The sequence below is a fragment of the Engystomops pustulosus genome, chromosome 10 (genome assembly GCF_040894005.1).
Source record: "Engystomops pustulosus chromosome 10, aEngPut4.maternal, whole genome shotgun sequence".
NCBI lineage: Eukaryota > Metazoa > Chordata > Amphibia > Anura > Leptodactylidae > Engystomops > Engystomops pustulosus.
Genome location: NC_092420.1, coordinates 66522199 through 66549890, shown reverse-complemented (window position 1 = coordinate 66549890; position 27692 = coordinate 66522199). Strand labels below are relative to the sequence as shown.

The following is a 27692-nucleotide window of genomic DNA, read 5'->3' as shown; positions in this document are numbered from 1 at the left end:
AGGTCATTCAGTTTATGACACATAAAAGACATTTTGCTTCACATCACATGATTTGGTGATGATAGCTGTACTACTCTGATTATGCCAAGTGAAACATTGATCAGAGGAGTGTCTGGATAATCCGTTTGAGCTTCAACCCAGTATGAGGAGTTTGTATAGTGCATAATTATACTATACAGGCAGTCCCCGGGTTACGTACAAGATAGGTTCGGTAGGTTTGTTCTTAAGTTGAATTTGTATGCAAGTCGGAACCGTAAATTTTATAATTGTAACCCCAGCCAAAATTTTCAAAATGTTGGATTGTCGTAAGAACCAGGATTAACAAAAAGTTTAATTGCAGACACCTTTAATAACTGTTTATTGTAGCCTGAGTCTAAATTACAGTAAATCACCAACATACAGAGGTCCGTTTGTTGAGTCCTCATCTGTAAGTCGAATCTTCTTAAGTAGGGGACGGTCTGTATACTGATAAACCCCATTCAGCCCTCTAATCAGAATTTGTTTAACCAATCCTGTAAGTATTTGCTTGTTTCTAATGCTAGCACTTACTTTACTTCTCTAAGGATTTTATATTTAGGTTACTAATGTAATATCTTTGGATACCTTATTCCTCCAATACAAGTGCTACAGCATGGGTTAATAGAAGACTCAGGACTACACACACTTTTTGATTTACTCTAAAGAGGAGCATCTCGCCCACCTACTCCCAATTTAACTGTGCCCATATCCAAGCGAAATAAGCAGTCATTATCTCCTAGCTGGCAATTTATTTTAAGACCTAAATGTGGTTTCTTTGCCAAAAACCACTAAAGGTTATTTCAGTTTTTATTATTACACACGTTTGTCATAGGTTTATTGTTGACATAAATCCGCATTTTGGAATTTAGAAACTGAAATGATTTCTAGTTTCCAGTCCATGTGGCTAACACTGAAGTATACTGCAGTACAGAGGTTGTGCTGTGTTTTGTACTAACATGTTAAAAATGACTTTATCAATATTAAAAAAAGAATTACTAGGCTGAATGCACATGTACGCTTTGCAGCCCATTGCCGGCTGAGTGTAGAAGACCGTAGGAAGCTGAACACCCATGCCGCAAGTCCAGATACGAATAGCTCACGGTCAAAATATACAGCCCTCTGCATGAGATCTGATTGCAATTTCAGTAAATTTTCCCAAAATACTATAATACTATCCTATTTATCACATGGAAAAATACACAATGTCAGAATTGTTTTTGATCACTGCATTACCCCCCATAAATTATATTTGCTCTATAAAACCACTAAAAGAAATTACTGTGCGCCTTGCAAAAAACAAGCCCTCGAACCACCAATGTTCCATCAAAGAATAAGTAAATAAGTTATGGGTGTCCAAATAATGTGTCCCCAAGAAAATAAAAGTTTTCTTTATAATGTGACACCACAAAAATCATTAAACCAAAGTTCAAAAATGTATTATGTTCCCAAAAATAGTGCCCCCACCACAAAAGTAAAACTCACCGTGCAAAAAAACTATTCCCCAAATAGTCACTTTACCAGAGAAATACAAGAATTCAAAACATCCAAAATATTGCTACTCATCTCCTGAAGTCATGTATGCTTGGGAATGAGCGGGTGGATGGGTACCCACCTGCTAACGACTGATCAAGCAGTTTTGATGGATTGGTTTTATGAGGGGGACCTCTAACATTATGGCACTCATGATTCCCACTACTTATGAGGTGCACCCTATGTCAAAGCTGTGATTTCCCATTTTTGTCATCTAGAGAACATTATTGTTATAGTCGGTTAGCATAAATTTCCCACATAATCTTATTATTTTATTTACAGCTATCCAATTGACAGTTTTACAGTTTATTTTGAACATCAGAACTTGGAAAACCTCATTAATAGCTATATGATAATACATGTAATATTAAGGGCAATTCTATGCAGGGAAGAAAACTGCTGAAAGCCAGAGCACCGCACTTGTGTCTGCGGAGAACAAAGAGGAAGAAATGGAAATGGAAAAATGTAAATGGTAAAACAAAATACAATCCACAATAGCGGTCAGATTTTTGCTGAAAGAAAAAAAGGAAATGCTATAGCAAAAGGAAATTGCAAATTCTAATGCCATTGTCACACACATGTTGTCATAGAGCTCTTCCAACTAACTCCTTCAGGTTACATGTAGGGTGATACATAGAACTTTAATGGGTTTCCAGGACTTTTACATTAATGATTCATTAGAGAAGGTCATTTGCAACACCACCGATTATTCTGTCCTCGGTGGCCTCTGTCCAGTGGGTGGATGAGAGCACCATATATTTTATAGTGGCCATACTGGGGTGCAGCATCCCCAAGTGAATGGGAGGAGAGTACCCATACCCGGCTACAGCCATATCGAGTGGAAAGGGTCCCGGACCATTATTTAGCTCTTTCCCATATGTGGCTGAAGATGCAGGAGTGTGCAGAGAGTGAGGGAGTTTAGGGAATTGGGACCACAAGTTTAGTACTATAGTCACCTATACAGCAGCGCCGCATGGGTGGAGCCATATTGATGCCACTTCAATTGATTGTTAACACTGCATTTTCTATTCCACAGCATTTTAAAAAATCCAGTAAATTTCACAAAACAATAAATTATTCCACCAGGAAGCAAAATTTATCCAGCAGATAAGAAGCCTCATATAGCTCTTTAAATGGAAAAAAAATTAAAAAAATATGGATTTTGAAATGCAGCAATGAAGTCTGTCATCCATGTATTATGCACTTCCATAGGCAATTACATAGAAATATCACAATGCTAAATTTTTAAGAAAAAGATTTTGCAATGTATTTTTAAGTATGTTGGTGCATTCTACGTGGATAAAATAACAGCATAACCTGAGTTGCACAAGGCCAAATGGAAAAACATGGTGATAAGTTCACTGTAACTTATCAGCATCATGTCAGACAGTACATCTCCGTCCAGTGAGTCAATCTGTGTCTTAAATCTGCTGCGACGGAAGTTGAAGGGGGGCCGAGCCAGAGCTTTCAGTACGTATGTGATTTTAGATCCGTTACATAGAGAAACTTACCATAAGGTTTCTGTACTCCAAAAACAGGAGGAAAGGAAAGCTGCCCGAAAGACTGTAGACAACATTTCTGAACTACTGACATTCAGGAAGTGGATTTTGTGGTTTCCATCACTTTTAAAAATAAGATACTTATAAATTGTACCTGTATCTGGTGACAGCCACATGCACTAAGTCAGTGACAGCATTTTACCATTCCTCTAATACAAGGTAAGTCCAATTTTTGGTTGGAAAAAAAAGCTGTTATAATAGTTACAAATTATAGTGGTTTTTATTACTATATTATATATCATTATAAATCAGTGTCGGTAGGTAATGTTATACATAGACAATGCTTGAAGGACCTGGCTCCCCAGATTGAGCATACCACCCTAGAACTATGCATAAAGAATAAATGTGATAATGATGTGGACATGTGTATAGTACATCATGTAAGCTGTGTTATATCTGTAGGCAGTGCTATGGTTTCTACTCTTCTATCAAAAGCTGCATAGTGAAATGGGGAAGTAGGTTATATGGACAGATTTGCACCTTTGTCAAATCACGATCAATGTTAAAGTGCAGTAAGATAAAGTATAGTGCAAAAGGAAAAAAAAATGGAAAGTGCTGATATAGTGTAGCAGGTTTAGTAAATAGGGTAGTCCAGTTAAAGTTCAGTGCTCACCTTGATAAATTGTGTCAGAAGTCACAACTAACTTATATCACTTTCGCAAGTCAAATCCACAGGTCTCCCGACTGCTGGGTGTATTGCAAATAGAGGCTTCCGAGCTTAAAGCTGGAGTTTAAAAAAAATCCCATTCATCACCCGTTTCTTGATTATTTTTTTTATTTATTTATTTTTTCTACACTTTTTTTAATTTCTAGTGTTAAAAACAATTAAAATAAACTGTGATAAAATTGCAATAAAATAGTTGTGGGGAGACACGTTTCGTATCTGAACCTGGTACGTCATCAGTCCATTGGGTACAAAACGTGTCTCTCCACAACTATTTTATTGTAATTTTATCACAGTTTATTTTAATTGTTTTTAACATTAGAAATATAAAAAAGTGTAAAAAAAAATCCAGAAATGGGCACCGAACAGGAATTTTGAATTTTTTGTGCAGTATTCGGAAGTATATCTTTTGGCATCCAATATGGGTGCGTTTATCCTCTCCAATTTGGAACGTAGAAAGAAATGGCGCTGGCTTGCTGTTAGAAAAAAAGCTTCTTTTATTTAAACCATGAACGGCAATAAAATATAAAAGAGTTTAACATTTAAAATTTAAAAACAGAATAAAGCGTTTCGAGCTTGTACCAAGCGCTTCATCAGATTCGGAAGCCTGTATTTGCAAAGTGCAGGTAGATGAGATCTATTCTCCCGGCAGTAAACCTGTTAGATCATGCACCATTATTGCTGTCTGAAGAGAGTGCCTTCATGTATGAATGTGGTCATCGACTAACCACATTTTTCGTTTGTCTTGTCTAACATCTGTTAGTTCCTCATCAGAACATAAGGATTTTTGTGTGGCTGTAGATAAGCCATTAAAAGACATCAAAGAAATTGTTACATATATTATACATCTACGTGTTAGTATATGATCACTGGGGTCTGACAAAGCAACTGATAACTAGTAGGGGGTTACAGGCCCCTGTTCCTTTTCAATGCTCAACTACTATGAGGGGGTGTTTACGTGGAGCTGAGGTAAAAAAAAAAAAAAAAAAAAAAAGTGCATCACATCCATCCAATGTCTACATGTTATCAGGAATGGTTTGGACCCCTAACAACTACTCTTGTGTACCCTCATGCTCGGATGATCAGGACTGGTGCTTGTTGACCACTTTTTCATGGTGGCAATAGGTAAAAGGACAATGTACTAGCGAGGGTCACACATGCACTCTGCCCTTATGCCCTAACAATTGCCAAAAATGGACATGGCTATAACCGTCTTGGATAGGAATACGTTTGACTGTGATTATTGTTTGACTAAGTTGTGATTTTATCATCCCCAGCAATCTCCATTATTGTTTGTGAAAAAGTCAGACCGGTATATTGCTACGTTAGCCACATGGCAGGGGTTAATACATAAATTATCCAGCTCTGATGACCTGCAGCTATACACAACAATAGGCTTGTTAGGTGAGATGCTCTTACGGGGGCTGTGCGCTCCACAAAATGCCTCCTGGTTACACGTCAGTCACACTCCCAGGTTTCCCATATGCTGCTGCTTCTGGTTGGGTTTCATCGGGAGCCAGGTGGGACTGGACATGTAATTCTCACATTAACAACCAAAATTATCTCAAAAATTGGCCTTGGCATTTACAAGGAGAGAGAGAGATTTTCACGTGGGTATAAACAGAGTTGAGATTAAGTCAAACACTGAGCACACAGAAAAGGGTTTCTAGTTAGTCAGGTACAAAAGTTCAACTTGTGGGGGATGATCACAGCGAGATCCACGTATGAGTTTATGGTAAGACACAGTCAGTGTATAGGAAAGGATGATGAGTAGCTCACACCAAGGGAAAGGTGCACACTACACTGAACATCAGCGTTTTTGCATGTAACCATGTGTTTGGCTGGGGGTCATTTCTGGATCCTGAAAATATTACCATGGCTACTTACACTTCCAGAAATGAAGAAAAAATGGATTCAAGACAAATGCATTATAACATGCAAAAATGTCAACTTTCACCAGTGGCGTAACTAGAAGCTGATGGGCCCCCGACTATAAAGTATGGTTTATAGTACTAGTCTTTTCATATGGGAAGCCTTTTGGGCCCGGGTACGACCGCACCCTCTGTATACCCTCAAGTTACGCCCCTGACTTTCACTGTTGTGTGCACACAAAAACGCACCCTGAATCCAGTAACTTTTTAATGGATCAGTGCTCACATGTGAGCGATCCTAGAAGTTGAGCATGACCTAGTCCGACTTTCTTTTTCACGGATCACTATAGACAATAGTTCTTGAGGATCCAACACACGCACGCACGCACACACACACGCACGCACACACACACACACCTCCTGGACCCCCATTTCTGCATAAAAAATGTACACAATAATCTGTAGATAATACAAACCATGTGCATTTTGATAAGGAATCCTAACATGCTGTACAGTAACAATTGTGTTATTTTAACATGTTGGGCTAATTCCAGAAAACTAAAAACCTAAATGTACGAATTAACATGAAATATGTTGTGTGTGTTATACATTTATCCCAAAGAAAAACTGTTAGTAAGCTTTCTGTAGTAGGCGGCAAGTAAAATGCAATCTCTACTTTATAATTCATAAATATGATAGAGTCCAAGCAGCACAATTTAAAGGGGTTGGCCACTCTTTTACATAAATTGCCCATGTGCCTTTACTCTTCTAGATAATCCCTGAATGTTCATCCAGTGATTTAGCAGTCCTGCTACTTACTTTTGCACCGTGTGCAGATTCTCTGTACTGCTTTCATTACATTTCAGGGAAAGGATTAAAGGGGTTTGCCAGTTTACCTTATGTTTTTTTGTAATGTGTGTGAAAGTGTATGCAGGATATGAGGTAATTTACCAATGTACATCTATTAATAGTTCGGCACCGCTTTCTTGATATGTAAAGTGAAGCTTCTTGTCTTTTACCTCATCAGTCAGACGTTCCTGTCCATAAAATGGCCGCAGATGGAGGGTCATGTGATCTATATATATGCGCTTGAAAAGAATACCTATTAGCTGAAATGTAGCATTGAATATGAAATAAAAAACGCTTCTTTTTCCTCAAAAATCATCTTTGGAGGCTGCTTGTTCTGTTTAGTGAGATAAATGAATATTATGAAGCAACTTAAATTTGATGTAGTGGTGAATACTATTTATGGTCATTTGGCCTGGGACAGAAAATCTGCTCCGGAGTGACTGGTTCATGAATGGAGCCTGTGTACACAGACTTATCACAGGACTCTGATTTTTTTTTTCTTATTTTTCTCTGTGGTTTCTGTTAAATCTCAAGGATACAAATATAAACAGATGGGTGGAACGGCCACTCTCCCATCAGATGAGGGACTGGGTGCTGGCACGTGCTTACCTGCTTTATTACACCTAGATTTTAACAATGGACAATATGAATATTTATATATTTTTTTTGGTTGATCTTGGTTGAGCATGACAAATTCTGCACAGAAACATGTATTCTGTGTAATTTAGATGGAATAGGGGAGAATTTATTAGTCATAAATTTTCAAAGCAGCCTTTTTTTTGGGGGGGGGGGGACAGGACTCAAAACAATTTTAAATCCCAATTTTGTGCAGTGCATACACAGTAGTACAATTCCAGTAGGACACTGTTTTTATGGAAATTTGAGACAATCCAACACCAACACATCATGTATATGTGCCTGCATTCCAAATGTTGCCACCTCAGGACCCAAACTACAAAAGGGGTTGGATTTTTGCAAAAAAAAAAACAACATGGAATTATTTTTTAAATTTTTGAAGTTTGTGGATAATGAATTAGAATAAAAGCTGCAATAAAACATGACAATTTCCCATAATTTTTTTATCTGTTCAGATCAGGTGCAGAGCAATAAATATACCAAAATAACCAAAGTGCGATATTTACTCATAATCTGAGGTATATGACAATCTTATGAGTCATAATAGATAAGATCCTGCGAGGCACAATGAATATTCTGCTCATGGGTTTTCAGCAACGCAAATATGGGGCACATAGAATCCATTTGTATTACAGAGACACAGAGGAACCATATAGGCCCAAAACAGCGAATAGATTAATATTATGGATGTTTACACCGTGGATTCTGAATACAGACTTATATAGACTTATTAAGTAAATGTGAGTACTCCAGGAAAAGTAGAAAAAGTTGTTCCTCTCATCTCAATTAATCATGTTTTCCCTTAATTAAATTTTTGGCCAATGACTTATTGCTGGGGGTCAGGCCAATAGGATCTCCCAGATTCACGAGACTGGTAGGATTTTTGGGACAATTTAGGTTACCTGCAGACAAATGTGCCGAATCTCAGCTTCAGAATCCATTTTTCATGACCGACACACTAAACTGTAGTATGGGTGATCCGTGAAAAACAGATCTGACTAGGACTTGATCTACGTCTTAATGGTTTGGTTAGACGGTCCGTTAAAATAACTTCTATGGGCACTGATCCATTGGGTTTAGTGCATTCATGTACCGTCTGTTCTAAAGACTAATGCACATGGTGGATATTTGCTGTCTTGTGCACCCGCTCTTCCTCAGCAGATCCATAGAAGTAAACGGAGCACAGGTTGTACATGCTCATCACCACCTCATTCACATCATTCAGGGTATATTATGCAAATGATATCAAATTACAGTCGCCAATGTATTAATATAAATATATGAGCTACAGATATATATCAATTGATTGACAGAAATAATGTTTTATTATGCAGGCGGTCCCCTACTTAAGGACACCCAACTTACAGATGACCCCTAGTTACAGACGGACCCCTCTGCCCACTGTGACCTCTGGTGAAGCTCTCTGGATGTTACTATAGTCCCAGACTGCAATGATCAGCTGTAAGGTGTCTGTAATGAAGAGTTATTGATAATCCTTGGTCCCATTACAACAAAAAAATTTTGCAAATCCAGTTGTCACTGGGGCACAAAAAAAATTGTCTGGGACTACTACCCGGGGACTGCCTGTAGCATGGAATTATAATACACATTTGCGGAACTTGCACCGTCTAAGGGTTCCTATGTATTTCTGTAGGTATCTATAAACTAGGACACACTTTTTTTTAGAGTTGGCAGCTGTAGGTTTGATTTACTAAGAAATCAAGATGGGTTCAACAGGTCATAGTGTTACAGATTTGACTGTTCTGGGATGTTTCTGCCCTGATTGAAACCTCTCATGTATGAGTCAGACCTTCCTCTGTGCACATCTGGGGCATGGTGGACATACGCTGTGCAGATCAGTGGAGTAGTGCATGTTACTTAGCCCATTCTATTCAATTACCATGTAGGCAAAGGTAGAATATAAAATGTGTCCAGTAATTTCACCCATTATAAGGTTCCCTGCACATGAATGTGAGCTATTTTTGACCTGCAAACAACGGATCCGTGGTCCGATTTTGCAGTCCTTATCAGTGTGTCATCACTTGCTGAGCCATATTGTCCCAGAAATGCTCTGTGTATAATCCGTATGTCATCCGTTATTACAGATCCGCAAAAAAAAAAAACTCTTGATTGATCACATGATTGTGTTAACTAGCAGCTGAGCTACAAATATAGAGCGTATGCAGATGACACCTATGTGTAATACGTATTTTTCACATTACTATAGACTCCGGAGGGAAGGCCTGAACTACACACACAGCCAGGAATAAGAACTGCTATAAGTTTTCTACGCATAGATCCATGAAAAACCCATATGCGTGGCTACATTGAAATGAATGTGTCATTGGGGCACATGTATCACAGTTTGGTCTCTCTGAGGTGAATTTTAGAGACTTTTGGCGGCTAGTTTTTGCACCTTATGTATGATCCTGTCTTTTTACTTGTGACACATATTCAGTTTTTGGCAGGTGGCAGGTGCAAATTTTGGCTTCTTTTTGAGATTTTTTGTTGCAAATGTCTCAAATCCACATGGACACAAGCCACGTGAGGGGTTATATACAGGAGTGGACACAAGCCATGGGAGGGGTTATATACAGGAGTGGACACAAGCCACGTGGGGGGGTTATATAAAGGAGAGGACATAAGGCACGTGGGGGGTTATATACAGGCATGGACACAAGCCACGTGAGGTGGTTATATACAGGAGTGGACACAAGCCACGTGAGAGGGTTATATACAGGAGTGGACACAAGCCATGTGAGGGGGTTATATACAGGAGTGGATACAAGCCACGTTAGAGGGTTATATACAGGAGTGGACACAAGCCATATGAGGGGGTTATATACAGGAGAGGACACAAGCCATGTGAGGGGGTTATATACAGGAGAGGACACAAGCCACGTGAGAGGGTTATATACAGGAGAGGATACAAGCCATGTGACGGGTTATATACAGAAGTGGAAACAAGCCATGTGAGGGTTTATATACAGGAGAGGATACAAGACATGTGAGGGGTTATATACAGGAGAGGACACAAGCCATGTGAGGGGGTTAGATACAGGAGTGGACACAAGCCATGTGAGGGGTTATATACAGGAGAGGACACAAGCCATGTGAGGGGATATATACAGGAGAGGACACAAGCAATGTGAGGGGGTTATATACAAGAGAGAACACAAGCCATGTGAGGGGGTTATATACAAGAGAGAACACAAGCCATGTGAGAGGGTTATATACAGGAAAGGACACAAGCCATGTGAGGGGTTATATACAGTAGAGGATACAAGCCATGTGAGGGGGTTATATACAGGAGTGGACACAAGCCATGTGAGGGGGTTATATACAGGAGAGGACACAAGCCATGTGAGGGGTTATATACAGGAGAGGACACAAGCCATGTGAGGGGGTTATATACAAGAGAGAACACAAGCCATGTGAGGGGGTTATATACAGGAGAGGACACAAGCCATGTGAGGGGGTTATATACAGGAGAGGACACAAGCCATGTGAGGGGTTATATACAGGAGAAGATACAAGCCATGTGAGAGGATTATATACAGGAGTTTACACAAGCCATGTGAGGGGGTTATATACAAGAGAGAACACAAGCCATGTGAGGGGGTTATATACAGGAGAGGACACAAGCCATGTGAGGGGTTATATACAGGAGAGGACACAAGCCATGTGAAGGGTTATATACAGGAGAGTACACAAGCCATGTGAGGGGGTTATATACAAGAGTGGGCACAAGCCATGTGAGGAGGTCATATGCAGGAGTGGACACAAGCCATGTGAGGGGGTTATATAAAAGAGAGAACACAAGCCATGTGAGGGGGTTGTATACAGGAGAGGACACAGGCCATGTGAGGGGTTATATACAGGAGAAGATACAAGCCATGTGAGAGGATTATATACAGGAGTGGACACAAGCCATGTGAGGGGGTTATATACAAGAGAGAACACAAGCCATGTGAGGGGGTTATATACAGGAGAGGACACAAGCCATGTGAGGGGTTATATACAGGAGAGGACACAAGCCATGTGAGGGGTTATATACAGGAGAGTACACAAGCCATGTGAGGGGGTTATATACAAGAGTGGACACAAGCCATGTGAGGGGTTATATACAGTAGAGGATACAAGCCATGTGAGGGGTTATATACAGGAGAGTACACAAGCCATGTGAGGGGGTTATATACAAGAGTGGACACAAGCCATGTGAGGGGGTTATATACAGGAGAGGATACAAGCCATGTGAGGGGTTATATACAGGAGAGTACACAAGCCATGTGAGGAGGTTATATACAGGAGAGGATACAAGCCATGTGAGGGGTTATATACAGTAGAGGATACAAGCCATGTGAGGGGTTATATACAGGAGAGGATACAAGCCATGTGAGGGGGTTATATACAGGAGAGGATACAAGCCATGTGAGGGGGTTATATACAGGAGTGGACACTATTGTTAATTTTGGGATTTAACATGTTTCATTTTAATGCATTTTGAAACTAATTACAACAGCTGAGGAGGTGATTTGCCTTAGTTCATTAATTTTAACATTTGAATTTACAAAATGCATAGTAAACGCAATGTTAACACATGCATAATGCGGCGTTTATATTGCGTTTTGTAAACACAGATGTGAACAGTAATGAAATAAGGCAAATCACCTCTCCTCAGTTGTTGTAATTTGTTTCAAAATGCATTAAAAACGCCATTAAACCGCTACGTGTGACCTCGCCCTTAGAAGTAACCAATAATTTTTTTTTTTTTTTAAATGCAAAGATGTAAGAATTTTGACAAAAGAGGTTACTGTGCAAAATGTTAAACAGTTAAAGCATGTGAAATAATTCCAATTTACATGTTAAAATCGGGTCCATGAAAAAAACTTCCTTTGCACCTGCCCTGGACAAGGTGCAGATTTGCGCCTAAAAAGTCGCACAAAAAGGCGCTAAAAAGTGAAACCTAAGTGAAATGTTGCACGGAATATCTGGAAAACAAAGATACATAAGGTACACTGCACAAAGGTGCAGACAAGGCTTACATGAAAAAGAACAGAGTTAAAAGTCGCAAAAATGGCGCAAAAACAGCAAAAGTCGCTAAAATTTGACAATTTGGCTAGCTGAAACTGATACATGTGCCCCACTGTGCCAAAAAAAACACAGAAACGGACAAAAAATAAACAAAACTTTAAAAAATATATTAATATAACTGTTTTACTGTTACGGACTGTAAATAGTAAATTATTTGCAAGAATAATACCGATATCATACACATTGCACTTTATCTCTGAGAAGGGGGACAACTATACTAGTAACTATACACTAAAACACTTATTGTCTTTACAGTAATTTTTCTTTATCATCATGGTCTTAAGCAAGAGTAAGACTACATGAGGAGAGCCTGTATGGCAGCTCACTGATAAGGAGTCCTAGGTGCTCTATGTTCCGCCATATGGTGCACAATGCTTCTAGAGAACAATACCAGCATACTACATAATATGGCACATTATACAGAGTTTTATAAAAACATTCCATGTACCTTATATGAAATATAGAAACTTGTTTTGGACCATATATGTCAGTACACCATTTGGAAGGAAGGAGTGCTGGGGAAAAAGTTTTGTCTCATCCCATGGCAAATGAAATCCGTGTCACCTTCCACTACATATCAGTTACTTACAATGAAAAAAATAGTGCTACAATCCATGTCATTTTTGCTGTTCTAAACAATGGCAACGCATCGGCGGTCATCACAAACAGTGGTGTGTACTTAGCCTGATGAGTAGAGATGAGCAGGACAGCACTTTAAGTTTGGGTCCAGGGTTGGGTGCGTCCTGCATGACCTTGACATATTGCTGAATTGGGGGGCCGCACAGCTAATCCAGCAAATTGACACCCCTAGCTACTGGCCATAGCTGTGGTCAGGAGAACACCCCCGGCTAGGGGCGTGAAATTGCCGGATTGCCAGCATGGCCGCCAATCTAGCAATATGTCTGGGACGCACCTGACGTCGAAGTTCTGGTCCGCTCATCTCTACTGATGGGTTATTATTGCTACTAATATTGAAGAATATTACTAGTAGGTGACTATAGAAATGTTTTTGTTTTGTTTTTTTGTTTGCTTTTTCATTTTTTTTCCTTTTTCTTTTGTTTTCTATCCTACGGGATATATGAGATTAAAATCTCATACCTTAATAAGGAATAGACATATTTATCTCTGTAGTTGCGTCATGTAAAGCAGTACCTAATAGATTTATGATATAGAAACACGTTTTGATGTAACTCTTTATATGCTATGATGCACTGCTTTATGTATAAATGTCATGATAACATTTTAAAAATTAAAAAAAAAAAAAAAGAATTGGTGGGTGACAATGGGTAATCATTTATGATTATTGATAGATTAGAATTAGATCCTACAATGAGATATTTTATATGACTGTCCATTTCAGAATTGTAGGTGATTCTTAGATCTTCCATGTGGCTTCACAGTATCTCATGCAGGTGATGCAAGTTGCTGCTATTTGAATAATATACAATGTGGATTCTGTGTAATTCAATAATTGAATTATATATAATAATGTATAATCGTTTATTCACACACACACACACACACACGATGTGTACATGTAATGATGAATAAAGATACTGTATTAGAATTATGGCTGATGTGACTATGGTGTAGAGCTGCACAGCACTCTGCCCTCATACACACACAGCGGTTTACAGCCTGGTGTCTGTCTCTGTGTTGTTGGCTCCATCCAGGGCATCTAGCTGTGTTATTGCAGGATGTCTACAGACAACAGAGTAGTGTGTGTAGTGTGATAAGTGGTGGTGCCCCAGTTTGCAGATGGCACAGGGTGATAGGTGCCACATGGTGGGTGCTCCCTGCGAATCAGGTTTGTGATTGGGGAAATGAGCAGTGATGTCTGTGATAAAGGAGAGGAGTTGTCTCTGCTGTCTCTGCCCTGGACAGACTGCAGCCAGACTGGATCCAATGTTTCCCCTCTCATGTGCTCCAGCACTGTCCATGCCCTGCACACAGCAGCATCTGTGTATTGTACAGCAGAGATTAGGTGGAGGAGAATGATGAGGGTAGTAGTTTTTACAGCTCACAGCAAAGACTTGTCCCATGTAGCTATGTGCATATAGCTTAATGTAAAGTCATATTAACTAGGAATGTCCACCACATATAGATTTAAGATAGATATAACTCATGTATGTCAATATCTATTGTCTATCTATCTAATAAGTAATATTCAGATCAGAATTATCTAGAATTATTAACTCATTTTTAGCTCTATCCGATATCAGAATTATTTATATTTCTGTATCGTCTATTGTGTCTATAGATGCAACATACAGTTGAACCTGATAATACAATGCAGTGTCAATATATAAGATGAGGGTTTTTTTATACTGGATGTTAAACTTGTTGTGTGGAGTTAATATCTATCTATCTATCTATCTATCTATCTATCTATCTATCTATCTATCTATCTATCTATCTATCTATCTATCTATCTATCTATCTATCTAGATTAGATAGGCAGCACTCCAAAATCAAATTCATTATTTTCCACTTTATTTTGGAATGCTGCCTAATTTAATCTTTCCTTTCTATTATCGATCTACTCGATGGATATTTATGTCCCATTACTTAGTCATATCTACTATGTTTATATATGATTGATTGACCCATCCATGTTGTCTACAGAGAACACAGTGGTAAAATAAACTATATATAGATATATATATATATATATATATATATATATATATATATATATATATATCCCTTTTTTAGTTTCCATCTTTCTTTATAGATCAATTCTTTCTTTCTTTCTTTCTTTCTTCTTTCTTTCTTTTTCACTTTCCTTTTGTCTGTATAGATCTATCTATCTATCTATCTATCTATCTATCTATCTATCTATCTATCTATCTATCTATCTATCTAGGTATTTCAGTTTCCATATGTCTGTATAGATCTATTGTATGTGTCTTTCGGTTCCTATCCATCCTCCCCCTCCATCAGGTGACTGGTTATTGCTGTAGATCTCTTGGCACCTGGTGGGCACTGGGGGCATAATGTGTTCTGCTCTTTTCTTAGGAAGTCGTTGTCTATTGCTCCACACAGACGTCCTCCTTACACAAGGCTTCTTATCTCTGTATCTTGTGCCTCTGTTGCTGTCCCACCTCTTGCTCAAGAGGCTGTCACCACCAGGCTGCCTCCTCCTGATGAAAGATATGGCCTGAAATTGAGTAACACTCTGTCAATCACTTTGGTCTGACTCCCCAGGTGGACAGCAGGAAACTCAAAGAAAAGACTGAAGACCCCCCCCCCCCCCATCACCACCTTCACACAGGAGGATGTCACTGCTCAGCCACCTGTCTGACTGCCACCTGGTGAATGGAGCCAGCAGTCAGTCCTGAAGCCCTGCAATCCTGCGAGCCACACCCCTTTTCTGTATTACCCCGCCCACTCCCTACCTCCCCCCCACAACTACTGCCTACTCCTAACCAATGGCCAATGTCACATTTGTGGACAGATAACAGGTCTGGAGATATAGAGGCAGACTACTATTGGGGCTACTTATAGTGACTACTGCTGGACATAGGAGGGAGACCTGCTACAATGCCTAGGTCATTCTTGGTCAAGAGCAAGAAGGCTCATAGCTACCACCAGCCCAGGGCTACTGATGGAGAGGACTACAGCCTGCAGCAGAGGGCTCTCCTGGCTCATATCTGTACAGGTAAGATGTATACACTGTAAATAGATAGCAAATAGCTGTACAATTTAGAGTGTCTTCTATGCAACAAAACGTAAACCAATACATATTATCTACATACAAGTACAATTATATATATATATATATATATATATATATATATATATATATATATATATGTATATGCTATAAAGAAAGCACAATTTATACACATGTAGATAGTAAAGTAGATCCTTAACCAAATGATTTAAAATAATGTATTTTAATCACTTGCAACAAAGTAACACAGAACTAAGCACAAGGCTAAAAATTTACATTCGTTCTGTCAGAAACAATATATTTCGATTCGTTGTATTTTGTTAACACAAATTCCCCGTTAATTGATGAGTTTTTCCTTCTGGCTCCATCATTCTAGAGTCATCTGTCAGATCTCTGACTGTATATTTACAGCTGGCAGGTATCATACATCTCACACTACCCTGTGCATATTCCTTATGAGATCAGGAAATACTGTTTTTATATTTTTCAATACTGAATTTGAAGCTTTTATTTAGAAATCTTGAAATCTAAGAAATAATGACCTGAACTGCACACCATAATAAAGGTTATATATTAATCATGTTGTATAGTGTTTCGGTTATACATGTATGATTTTGTATAGTGTAGGGTATTGTATTGTGTAGTATTGGTTATACAGTATGTTATGTAATAGTATACCACTATGTTATATATAAAAACTCTGCAATTCATAGTATAAATTCACCTTGTATTGAATTAGAGCACAGTATGGTATTGAATTATACCATTGTATTTGTACAATATAACACAATACCCTGTGACTTGAACTACATACATTCAGAATGTTTTTGTATGTTTAATATGGTGTTGGGTTCTATTACATTGCAAATTATAGGATTTTATAGTAAACTATGATATTTTATTTATTCTCCATGTTACAGAGAGTAAAGATGTCCCTCCAGTTGAGGGCAGTGAGTCCCCTGTGTCCTGTCACCTAGGGGAGACAGGAGATGTGTCCTCAGCTTCTCCCCCCAGCAGTGCAGGAAGCCTCTGTGATACCACAGCCTCTGAGTGTGAGGACTACTGGAGACCTCCATCTCCCTCTGCCTCTCCAGGTAATGATGATGATGATGATGATGATGATGATGATGATGGTGATGACTTCTTCTGATGTGTGTGTGCTTCATGGTTCTAATAAGAATGCATCTGATAATGATGGATGAATTATGTATAAATAGATTATAAATGGCTGGATATAGATGAGATAGATAGATCACACTCAGATACATAATTGTTATATAGGTGGATCGTCTTGTAAATTGTAAAGAAGGAGACATGCATGAAAACAAATACAAAATACGACTTTGCATTTATTATTTTTTTTAGTTAAGTAACACAAAGTTGCGGGATATGTTTTAAAAGTGTATAAATACATTGTAGCAAAGGACAATACATTGTAGCGGAGTACAGCAGAATAAGACCTGCTACCAGGGCATCTGATGGTCTCACAATGCTAGTTGTCTGTATGAGGATTACATAAGGAGCTAAGCAATGCAATATTCCACCTATTTACTAATATCTAGACATTTCTCATTTACACTTTCTGTGCTTAAATCGTTTCCATCATTGTGCATAGTTATCACAATCTGTTACCTATTTTCTGTTAAGATCCTTTTCATTCTGATTATGATATATGCCGGAAATACCGGGATTCAGTAGGTTAATAAGGAGTTCCCGGCACATCAAGTACTGATAGTGACCATGCGACTCGACTACACGTATTTTTTAAATAAATAAATAGTAATATTTTCTATGCAAACGGCATAATCATAATACACACTGTAATTGATGTGGTAAATGTATAGGTTAAAGGCAAATATTGCAAAAATGACGTTATAGGTTATATAACGATTGCTGTGCTATATAATAGTTACCTCATTGGTAACTAATCAATGACTATACATAAGAATGCAGATTTAAAAAAAAACACATTCCTCCACACCTATTACCTATAATAATACAGACAGCCTGAGAAACATTTGTCCCATCCTCAAAATCATAAGAAACCAAAGTCTTCCCTCTGCATCTTTCTGTACATCACTGCCAGGTTTCTTGTGTTAACCCCTTCCTGCTCAGCAGTTGAAAGTGCAATTATAGTGAGCAGTTAGGTCAAATTACTACTAGAAGGATCAGGTCCTTATACTATTTATAGTGAATATTTATTTTTCATTGTGCATAAAATAGAAGGAAAGAAAAAAATTTTAAAAAATTGTCCTATTACTAATGCACTGAAGATGTAAAGCATTGATTTTTTTTTCCTCCGAATTTTTTTAATTACTTTATTTAAAAACACAGCAAATTACTTCCCTTTTTCATTTACATAATATTAGTTCCACTTTCTTTTCAACAAAAAAAAGTTAGGCAATGTAAAGTTTTAGCACAGACTTGGTTGTATTGGTTTTCTAGATATACAGAAGTAAAATTTTCATATATATATATATATATATATATATATATATATATATATATTATCTCTGAGGTTTTAGTCACTGTATTCCTTATGCAATTTGCAATTTAAATGGAGCATTAATTTCATATTTGGCTAAGTTCACACTAACATTCTGTTCCTCACCTCCTTTAAAAAAGGGTAAGGAATGGAGATTTGACGTATCCGTTAAAAATCCCACTGAGGTTAATGTAAATTTTATGTCATCCGTTATTGTCAGTTTGGCAGGTATTCGCTATTCATGCAGGTCTTTTCTTGAACAGAGAAAAAGTACTGCAGTCACCATCATTTTTCGGTCACAAAATCCATGGATAACAGATACCAGCCTAAGTGGAACATAACAGATGACAAATTTACATTGATGTCAATGGGATTTTTAATTAAGGAACAGAGGTTTGAACATTAGTGTGAACTTAGCCTTATTAATGATAAAGAGCATAAAATAAAATATGAATCAATTTTAACGAATCTATGTTATCTTATGGGAAATTAACTAAATTGTATCTAAATTGCACATTGTTTTAACTTTTTTTTTTTAATACAAAGGGAAATAAAAAATACAAATTTTTTTCGAATTAGAATGTTTTGTATTTATTTGAGTATTTAGGTAAGGCAGAGGAAAGAAGAGTGAATTGAATAAAATATGCTACATATACATATTCCACTGGCATCACTGAGATATAAATTATAATGCGTTATCTTTCTACCTATTAGAATAATTAGTTTAGGCTCCATGGATCACAATCATGTCTAAAATTCTAATACATTTTCAAACCTTTTTTTCCCTAATCTTAAAGCACCAAAAACCTAATTTTGCTTTCCATATTCAGTTTCTTTATCATTTTTTCCTATTGATTCACACTGTCAGTAGTTTTCTTCCAATATATTAAATCTCTCTTTAACATTTTTTGGAGAACTTAATTTTTTTAATCAATTGGTAAAAACAGATAAGATGAAAACATACGTTTCGACAGAGGTAAAATCATGTAGAAATATGAGGGATCTTGTGAGGAATTTCTTCCCTCTATTTTGTTTAGTAGATTTGGGAGAAGCTGCAGAGATTGATGCATCAATGTTATTTATTGTGCAGGATAGTTTTCTGTTTGTTTATAGAACCAAATCTCTAATGAGATCAATAAATTAAAATCGAATTCATACAGTAGAAATGATGGTTATTTTTTAGTTGTCAAAAAAATCAGGATACAGATGGAAATTCAACAATACCCTCTTCTGACGTTAGGGGGAACGATTAACAGGCAATAGATTTTGCTGCAGACATTTTTGTGGCTGAAAATAATTTTCTTTATTTTAAAGAGATTGTCCTAGTGGCGAGGAAACGAATATCTTCATACCCCATTCTGATGCTGTGTGTGAATATAACCTGAGCACATTTTAAATTTCTATTATAAATCTTTAGAGTTTCTAAACCTAACTTAAAACAAGATCTGCTTTCGTAATTCTAAAATATAATAGTGTTGATGTATTAAAAAACTAAATTTATTACACATCATTATGGATGAGTTAACGATTTATAGCATAATTTACTTTTGTGTATATACTGATATATAAATATATATTACAATAAATATATATATATATTTTTCTTTCTCCACGAATCTTGTACCAAAATAGCTTAAAGTCAATATGGCAATATTAATCCTGATAGAAATATTTTCTATTTTAATGCCATTTATGTTCATTTTCGGTGTCAGTTTTTCTTTTGCTCTAGGCATATTATAGTATATCCCCCCTGCACTTCCCTATAACAATGTAGAGAACTGAAAAATAAAGATAAACACGTTCAAACCTAAATAAAGTCATTATAAAGTACTTACAGTTCCAGTTATAGTTCAAAAAATTCACTAAAATGTGTGTGTGATGGAAGTCTAAACCATAAACTTTTGGACGAGTTTAATATTATTCTGTCAAAATGTCTTCTGCATTCACTGATTTCAGTTTAGTTACAGAAAAGACAACTTAAAATATACAATTTGTTGTTCTCTTGTAGCTTCAGAAAGGTCTGCTTGCCCATCCGTGGAGGATTCCCCGCCTTTTTCATCATCCTTCAAGCCATATATGTGGAGCAGCCTAGCCAGATCAGATCTACGGCAGCTGGTACACGACTACAGGCCCTCAGCACTGGAGAGAAGTTCTTCTCTAAGTGTCTATGGAGATCGGGTGCCTCCTGCTCTGCCGCCACCTTTGTACAGTTCTGACAGACGTGTTCATGGACTCTATGGAGATTATTCACAGGGGGTGTCCCGTTATGGAGACTCTCGTTCTTCCCCTACACTGTATGAGAAGGCTCAAGGGATCAAGGTGGAGTCCGACCTGTTATGTACCCGACTACTACTCAACACTGGCTCCTACAAATGTCTTAAGTGCAGCAAGGTAGGTCACACACATATCGTCATACTGATCATAAGTGCCGCACAATATCTCTACTTTTTGTAGGAGTTGGGGTTCACCATGTTTTGTCCAAAGGGGCTTTACCCCACGAATTTCATCACTATCACCATAATGATTGATTTTTTTTGGCATGATACAAATTTATTAAGAATTTTGAGTTTTGCAAGTCACAAATCAAAGTATAATTAAAGTTGTATCAACAAATCTGAGCTCGGCACAAAGAAATAAAACGTCAGTATCAAGTATAATTTACTGTAATGAGGTTTTGAATGACTATTGAGTATTCACTATTTGTTCTCCCAGGTCTTTTCTACACCTCATGGACTAGAAGTGCATGTACGGAGGTCTCACAGTGGCACCAGACCCTTCGCCTGTGAAATATGTGGGAAAACATTCGGTCATGCGGTCAGTTTGGAGCAACACAAGGCAGTTCATTCCCAGGTACTAAGAACTAAAATGTATTTCAAGTAATAGACCTGAACTGGAAAAACTCTACCTCACAGAAATGTGTAATGTTGGACCTACCACAGTCAATCAATACAATAAAACCTCTGCAAAAATGACAGATTTCAGGTTCCACAATGTCTTCCGCTATATATACATCTTCTTGAGTAGATGTCTTTTTAATGCGATTTTTAGAGCTTTTAAACTATTTTACTTATTTTATACATAATAGACATATCTGATATATCAGACATATCAGCGCTAAGACCCCCACAGATCGCGAAAACAAGGGGTCCCCTCATTGCTCCGTCAGACTAATGGAACAGACTGCCGCACATGACTGTTCTGCTCCCTTAATCTCTATGGAGCCGAGAGAAATTGATGATCGCTGCGCTCACCGATCTCAGTCAGCTACATAGAGTAGCCGTGGATAGGGCCTAACTTTAGTTTGTGGGAAAACCCCTTTAAGGAAGGGTTGTCAATAGTAAAATACCAAAAAGTAATTGAAATGAGTTGCTTCGGGATCACAACTTTTCACCTATCTGTAGAATAGGGAATAGATGTTTAATAGTTAAGGATCCCACTGTTGGACTCACGACTGGTCTGAAGCACGGAGGTCCCACGCTCTTATTTAAATAAAGTCACACTCTGACATCATGCATACTTTAAATCTCAGAGGTAAAAGTAGTAGCCAGAGCCAAAAATTATGGGGCAGGTCCAAGTTTGCACTTAGTGAAGTCTATTTCCATTGTCATCTGTGTTTATGTGGACCTTCCATGCCAATGATAAACAGGCCACAAACAATGGACCATGAGCGCCATGTCCAGGGAATGTCATTGACAGACAAAATACATGTTTTATATTGATGGACTTTTTTTGTCCCTTTAATGCAGGAAAGAAGTTTTGATTGTAAAATCTGCGGTAAAAGCTTTAAGAGATCATCCACTCTGTCCACACATTTACTTATCCACTCGGACACAAGGCCGTACCCCTGCCAGTACTGCGGCAAGAGATTCCACCAGAAGTCAGATATGAAGAAGCACACCTTCATTCACACAGGTGAGTGTCTATCGCACACATAGTATCCATGGCATTCCCAGTATTAGATGGATTATAATATGCGCTGTGACGAGGCTCCCTGATGATGTAGCCTTCGTGCCCCAAGGAAATTTGCATAACTTTTATAATTCTGTATTTCCGCGATCGCCACATATAGAGTTATAACAAAAGAAGTCCTGAGGAACATCTTATTAGAACTCATCTACCATCACTAAACTGATGGTAGATGTCCTTTAAACCAATGTTTTATATGAATTGCTATGAAAGACTATCCAGTATATGTATATGTCTCCTGTTTCTTAGACTGCTGATTGCATGTTATCATCCCAATGAATGAGCTTTGTCATTTCTCCAGCTGATATAAGCCACCTAGTCCATCATCACAGAGCCAACACTGGTCTAGGAACAAAAGCCGTGGAGAGATTTTTGTTCAATACCAGCATCTGTTTAATATATGAATCCAGACTCTGCAATCACTATCCCTTTAATATGATCTGCTCTATGTTTGCTCAGAAAGGCTTTTCTATAGGATCCTCTTCAAACCTTTGTGCTCATGGCTTTGAGTTAAAGCCAACTAGAATTGACAGGTGATCATGGATGACAATGAGACGCAGACTGTCCCATTATCAATCTGTTTCAAAGCCATTTACAAAGCAGGTTAAATGCCCTAAGGTTTAAGAGTACTTCATTATTACCATGCAACAGCACCACTTCAATAATACTTCAATAACAAGTAATGAACATCTCAAGTAGAAATTGTGCTCAAGCAAATCTAGTATTACATTTCTAGCTGTAGTATCAAGTGCTTGGTATATGATCCTGATCTAGGGGCAGTAACATGGGTCTTAGTTTGGTGTCAAATGATGTTGAGCCTGGTGTCAAGTTTGAGTCATGATCTTATGTCCCGTGTTAATGAACTGGAATAGTTGCAGAGAAGAGAAACTGAGCTTATTAGGAGAATGGGGGGACTAGAATACGATTGCAAGGTTGCAAGATTTGGGGTTTATTCAGTTTAGTAAAAATGACAAATAAGGAGAGACCTCTGAACGGGCAGTACAGGGATCTCTCCAAAGATCTTTTTATACTGAGAACTGTGGCCAGGACAAGGGGCATCCTCTACAGCTAGAGGAAAGGCGATTCTACCATCGCCATAGACAGGGGCATCCTCTACACCTAGAGGAGAGGCAGTTCTACCATCACCATGGACAGGGGGCATCCTCTGCACCTAGAGGAGAGGAGGTTCTATCATCACCATAGACAGGGCACATCTGGTACGCCTAGAGGAGAGGAGGTTCTACCATCGCCATAGACAGGGGCATCCTCTACACCTAGAGGAGAGGCAGATCTACCATCACCATAGACAGGGGCATCCTCTACACCTAGAGGAGAGGCGGTTCTATCATCACCATAGACAGGGGGCATCCTCTACACCTAGAGGAGAGGCAGTTCTACCATCACCATAGACAGGGGGCATCCTCTACACCTAGAGGAGAGGCGGTTCTATCATCACCATAGACAGGGGGTATCCTCTACACCTAGAGTAGAGGAGGTTCTACCATCACCATAGACAGGGGGCATCCTCTACACCAGTGATTTTCAACCTTTTTTGAGCCGCGGCACACTTTTTAAACTTAGAAAATCCTGAGGCACACCACCAACCAAAATAGCACAAAATGACACTAAAACAGTCATAAAAGGCCTCCCTTTACTAATAAAAAGGCCCTAGCGGCCTCCCTTTACTAATAAAAAGCCCCTGGCGGCCTCCCTTTACTAATAAAAAGCCCCTAGCTGCCTCCCTTTACTAATAAAAAGCCCCTAGATGCCTCCCTTTACTAATAAAAAGCCCCTGGCGGCCTCCCTTTACTAATAAAAAGGCCCTAGCTGCCTCCCTTTACTAATAAAATTCCCCTAGATGCCTCCCTTTACTAATAAAAAGCCCCTAGCTGCCTCCCTTTACTAATAAAAAGGCCCTAGCTGCCCCCCTTTACTAATAAAAAGGCCCTAGCTGCCCCCCTTTACTAATAAAGAGACCCTAGCAGCCTCCCTTTACTAATAAAAAGCCCCTAGCTGCCCCCCTTTACTAATAAAAAGCCACTAGATGCCTCCCTTTACTAATAAAAAGCCCCTAGCTGCCTCCCTTTACTAATAAAAAGCCCCTAGCTGCCCCCCTTTACTAATAAAAAGCCACTAGATGCCTCCCTTTACTAATAAAAAGCCACTAGATGCCTCCCTTTACTAATAAAAAGCCCCTAGATGCCCCCCTTTACTAATAAAAAGGCCCTAGCTGCCTCCCTTTACTAATAAAAAGCCCCTAGCTGCCTCCCTTTACTAATAAAAAGCCCCTAGATGCCTCCCTTTACTAATAAAAAGGCCCTAGCTGCCTCCCTTTACTAATAAAATGCCCCTAGATGCCTCCCTTTACTAATAAAAAGGCCCTAGCTGCCTCCCTTTACTAATAAAAAGCCCCTGGCGGCCTCCCTTTACTAATAAAAAGCCCCTAGCTGCCTCCCTTTACTAATAAAAAGCCCCTAGATGCCTCCCTTTACTAATTAAAAGCCCCTAGCTGCCTCCCTTTACTAATAAAAAGCCCCTAGCTGCCTCCCTTTACTAATTAAAAGCCCCTAGCTGCCTCCCTTTACTAATAAAAAGCCCCTAGATGCCTCCCTTTACTAATAAAAAGCCCTTAGATGCCTCCCTTACTAATAAAAAGCCCCTAGCTGCCTCCCTTTACTAATAAAAAGCCACTAGCTGCCTCCCTTTACTAATAAAAAGCCCCTAGCTGCCTCCCTTTACTAATAAAAAGGCCCTAGCAGCCTCCCTTTACTAATAAAAAGCCCCTAGCTGCCCCCCTTTACTAATAAAAAGGCCCTAGCGGTCTCCCTTTACTAATAAAAAGCCCCTAGCTGCCTCCCTTTACTAATAAAAAGCCCCTAGCTGCCCCCCTTTACTAATAAAAAGGCCCTAGCTGCCTCCCTTTACTAATAAAAAGGCCCTAGCTGCCTCCCTTTACTAATAAAAAGCCCCTAGCTGCCTCCCTTTACTAATAAAAAGCCCCTAGCAGCCTCCCTTTACTAATAAAAAGGCCCTAGCAGCCTCCCTTTACTAATAAAAAGGCCCTAGCTGCCTCCCTTTACTAATAAAAAGCCCCTAGCTGCCTCCCTTTACTAATAAAAAGGCCCTAGCAGCCTCCCTTTACTAATAAAAAGCCCCTAGCTGCCCCCCTTTACTAATAAAAAGCCCCTAGCTGCCTCCCTTTACTAATAAAAAGGCCCTAGCTGCCTCCCTTTACTAATAAAAAGCCCCTAGCTGCCTCCCTTTACTAATTAAAAGCCCCTAGCTGCCCCCCTTTACTAATTAAAAGACCCTAGCGGTCTCCCTTTACAAATTAAGAGCCCGTGGCGGCCTCCCTTTACAAATTAAGAGCCCGTAGCGGCCTCTCTTTACTAGTTAAAAGGCCCTAGAGACCCCCCTTTACTAATTAAAAGGCCCTAGAGCCCCCCCTTTACTAATTAAAAGGCCCTAGAGACCCCCCTTTGCTAATAAAAAGGCCCTAGAGGCCCCCCTTTACTAATTAAAAGGCCCTAGAGGCCCCCCTTTACTAATTAAAAGGCCCTAGAGCCCCCCCTTTACTAATTAAAAGGCCCTAGAGGCCTCCCTTAACAAATAAAAAGCCCCAGCCTACCTTTACTAATAAAAACAAAGACCCTAGCTGCCTTCCCTATACAAATAATAACCTTATATACTTACCCTTGATGTCTTCTTCCGCGTACCTTCACTCCTAATGGCGATCCGCTCACCTTCTGTAGCTCCTGCACCGCGCGCCTCTGGTCACGTGACTTACGCGACCTGACGTCAGGTCGCGTCAGTCACGTGACATGGGCCGCGCGGTGCAGGAGCTACAGAAGATGGGCGGATCGCCGACGCGGGGCTTGGAGGTAAGTATGGGGCATAAATAAGGGGGCGCGGCGGCAGCTCGATATCGGGGCAGCTTAGTTCGGGGAACTTTCCCCCGCGGCACACTCAACCTTGTGTCGCGGCACACTAGTGTGCCGCGGCACACAGGTTGAAAATCACTGCTCTACACCTAGAGGAGAGGTGGTTCTACCATCACCATAGACAGGGGGCATCCTCTACACCTAGAGGAGAGGTGGTTCTACCATCACCATAGACAGGAGGCATCCTCTACACCAAGAGGAGAGGAGGTTCTACCATCACCATAGACAGGGGCATCCTCTACACCTAGAGGAGAGGAGGTTCTACCATTGCCATCTGTTGATCCAGTGAGTTATTGTGACTACCTTGTTAGGGGTTGTGAAGATAATTTTTCCTACTTGACTTGATGTGACTAGGTTGTCTTGATTGACCTGTGTCTTTTCCATTCTCATCTACTATGAAAGTCTAACTTGCAGCAGAGGTGGGATCAGGGTTTATCAGGATCTTTAGGTTTCATTATTCAAGGCCATTTAACTCCCCCTGGCTAGATTTTTTTCTGACCTCAGATTAAAAGGACCACACTTTAGGACACATGAATGATGTATGCCAACACTTCTTTGTTCTGCAGTTTACATATTGTCAGCTTTGCATGGAATATATCAGAACGTATTTATAATTGAGTTTCATTTAATCCTTATTCCTATTTTGCAGGAGAAAAGCCTCACAAGTGTCAAGTCTGTGGCAAAGCTTTCAGTCAGAGCTCAAATCTCATTACTCACAGTCGGAAACATACTGGTTTCAAGCCCTTTGGTTGTGACCTTTGTGGCAAGGGCTTTCAAAGAAAGGTGGATCTGAGGCGACATCGTGAAACACAGCATGGACTTAAATGAGAATGTCTCTTGTTCCATTCGGGAAAGTTTTGTCATCTGAGAACACTAGGTGCAAAGTCAACAAAAAAATCTGTAATGTTGATTCCTTGACCACTAATGGGGTTGGAAAATGCAAAAAAAAGTCACCTTAGAGTCAGTCTCCTATTATCAAGGTCTGTAGCTAGTCCCAAGGTCAGGAGGAAGGTATGTCACACAAGACTGAAGAATAGAGGAATGGATCAAGGGAAATAGCAAAGATGGACTTTATATACCTAAACAATGGTAATAACATCTAAACAAGTGAATAAACATTTCAGTGTGTTTGTTTTTTAACATATCAAACCAACTGGATGAAATGCTTGACATTTACAGTAAGACGGGAGCTTTGTATACATTGCTGTGGAACGTAAACTTGAGAATGAACTTGCTGATCGGATGTGCTTCTAGACTCTTCGATTTGATCATTGAAGATACTTGCCTTAAATGTAAAATATTTCTTTGTATCTCACAGTTAAAGATGTTTCCTGGTAATTCTGCTTGTAAATATGTCATGGCCGCAGGTCATTCTAGAGTGTTATTTGTTTAATGATGACTAT

At 39.1% G+C, this 27692-nt stretch overlaps 1 protein-coding gene across 1 annotated transcript; it reads left to right on the top strand.

The window, feature by feature from the left end:
- The first annotated feature begins 3091 nt into the window (after window positions 1-3091).
- On the top strand, window positions 3092-27692 carry GFI1 (growth factor independent 1 transcriptional repressor). Its single transcript, XM_072126755.1, has 7 exons — window positions 3092-3266; window positions 15429-15882; window positions 16818-16991; window positions 20391-20773; window positions 21095-21232; window positions 22129-22294; window positions 26939-27692. Exons 2-7 carry the CDS (start codon window positions 15765-15767, stop codon window positions 27115-27117), a joined length of 1158 nt encoding a protein of 385 aa, XP_071982856.1. The 5' UTR covers window positions 3092-3266; window positions 15429-15764; the 3' UTR covers window positions 27118-27692.

What these genes read in the sequence shown, in the direction of transcription:
- GFI1 (XM_072126755.1), top strand. Translation starts at nt 15,765, where the DNA reads ATGCCTAGGTCATTCTTGGTCAAGAGCAAGAAGGCTCATAGCTACCAC. An exon ending in CCTGGCTCATATCTGTACAG is followed by an intron (nt 15,883 to 16,817) that starts GTAAGATGTATA and finishes TCCATGTTACAG; the next exon opens with AGAGTAAAGATGTCCCTCCA. An exon ending in ATCTCCCTCTGCCTCTCCAG is followed by an intron (nt 16,992 to 20,390) that starts GTAATGATGATG and finishes GTTCTCTTGTAG; the next exon opens with CTTCAGAAAGGTCTGCTTGC.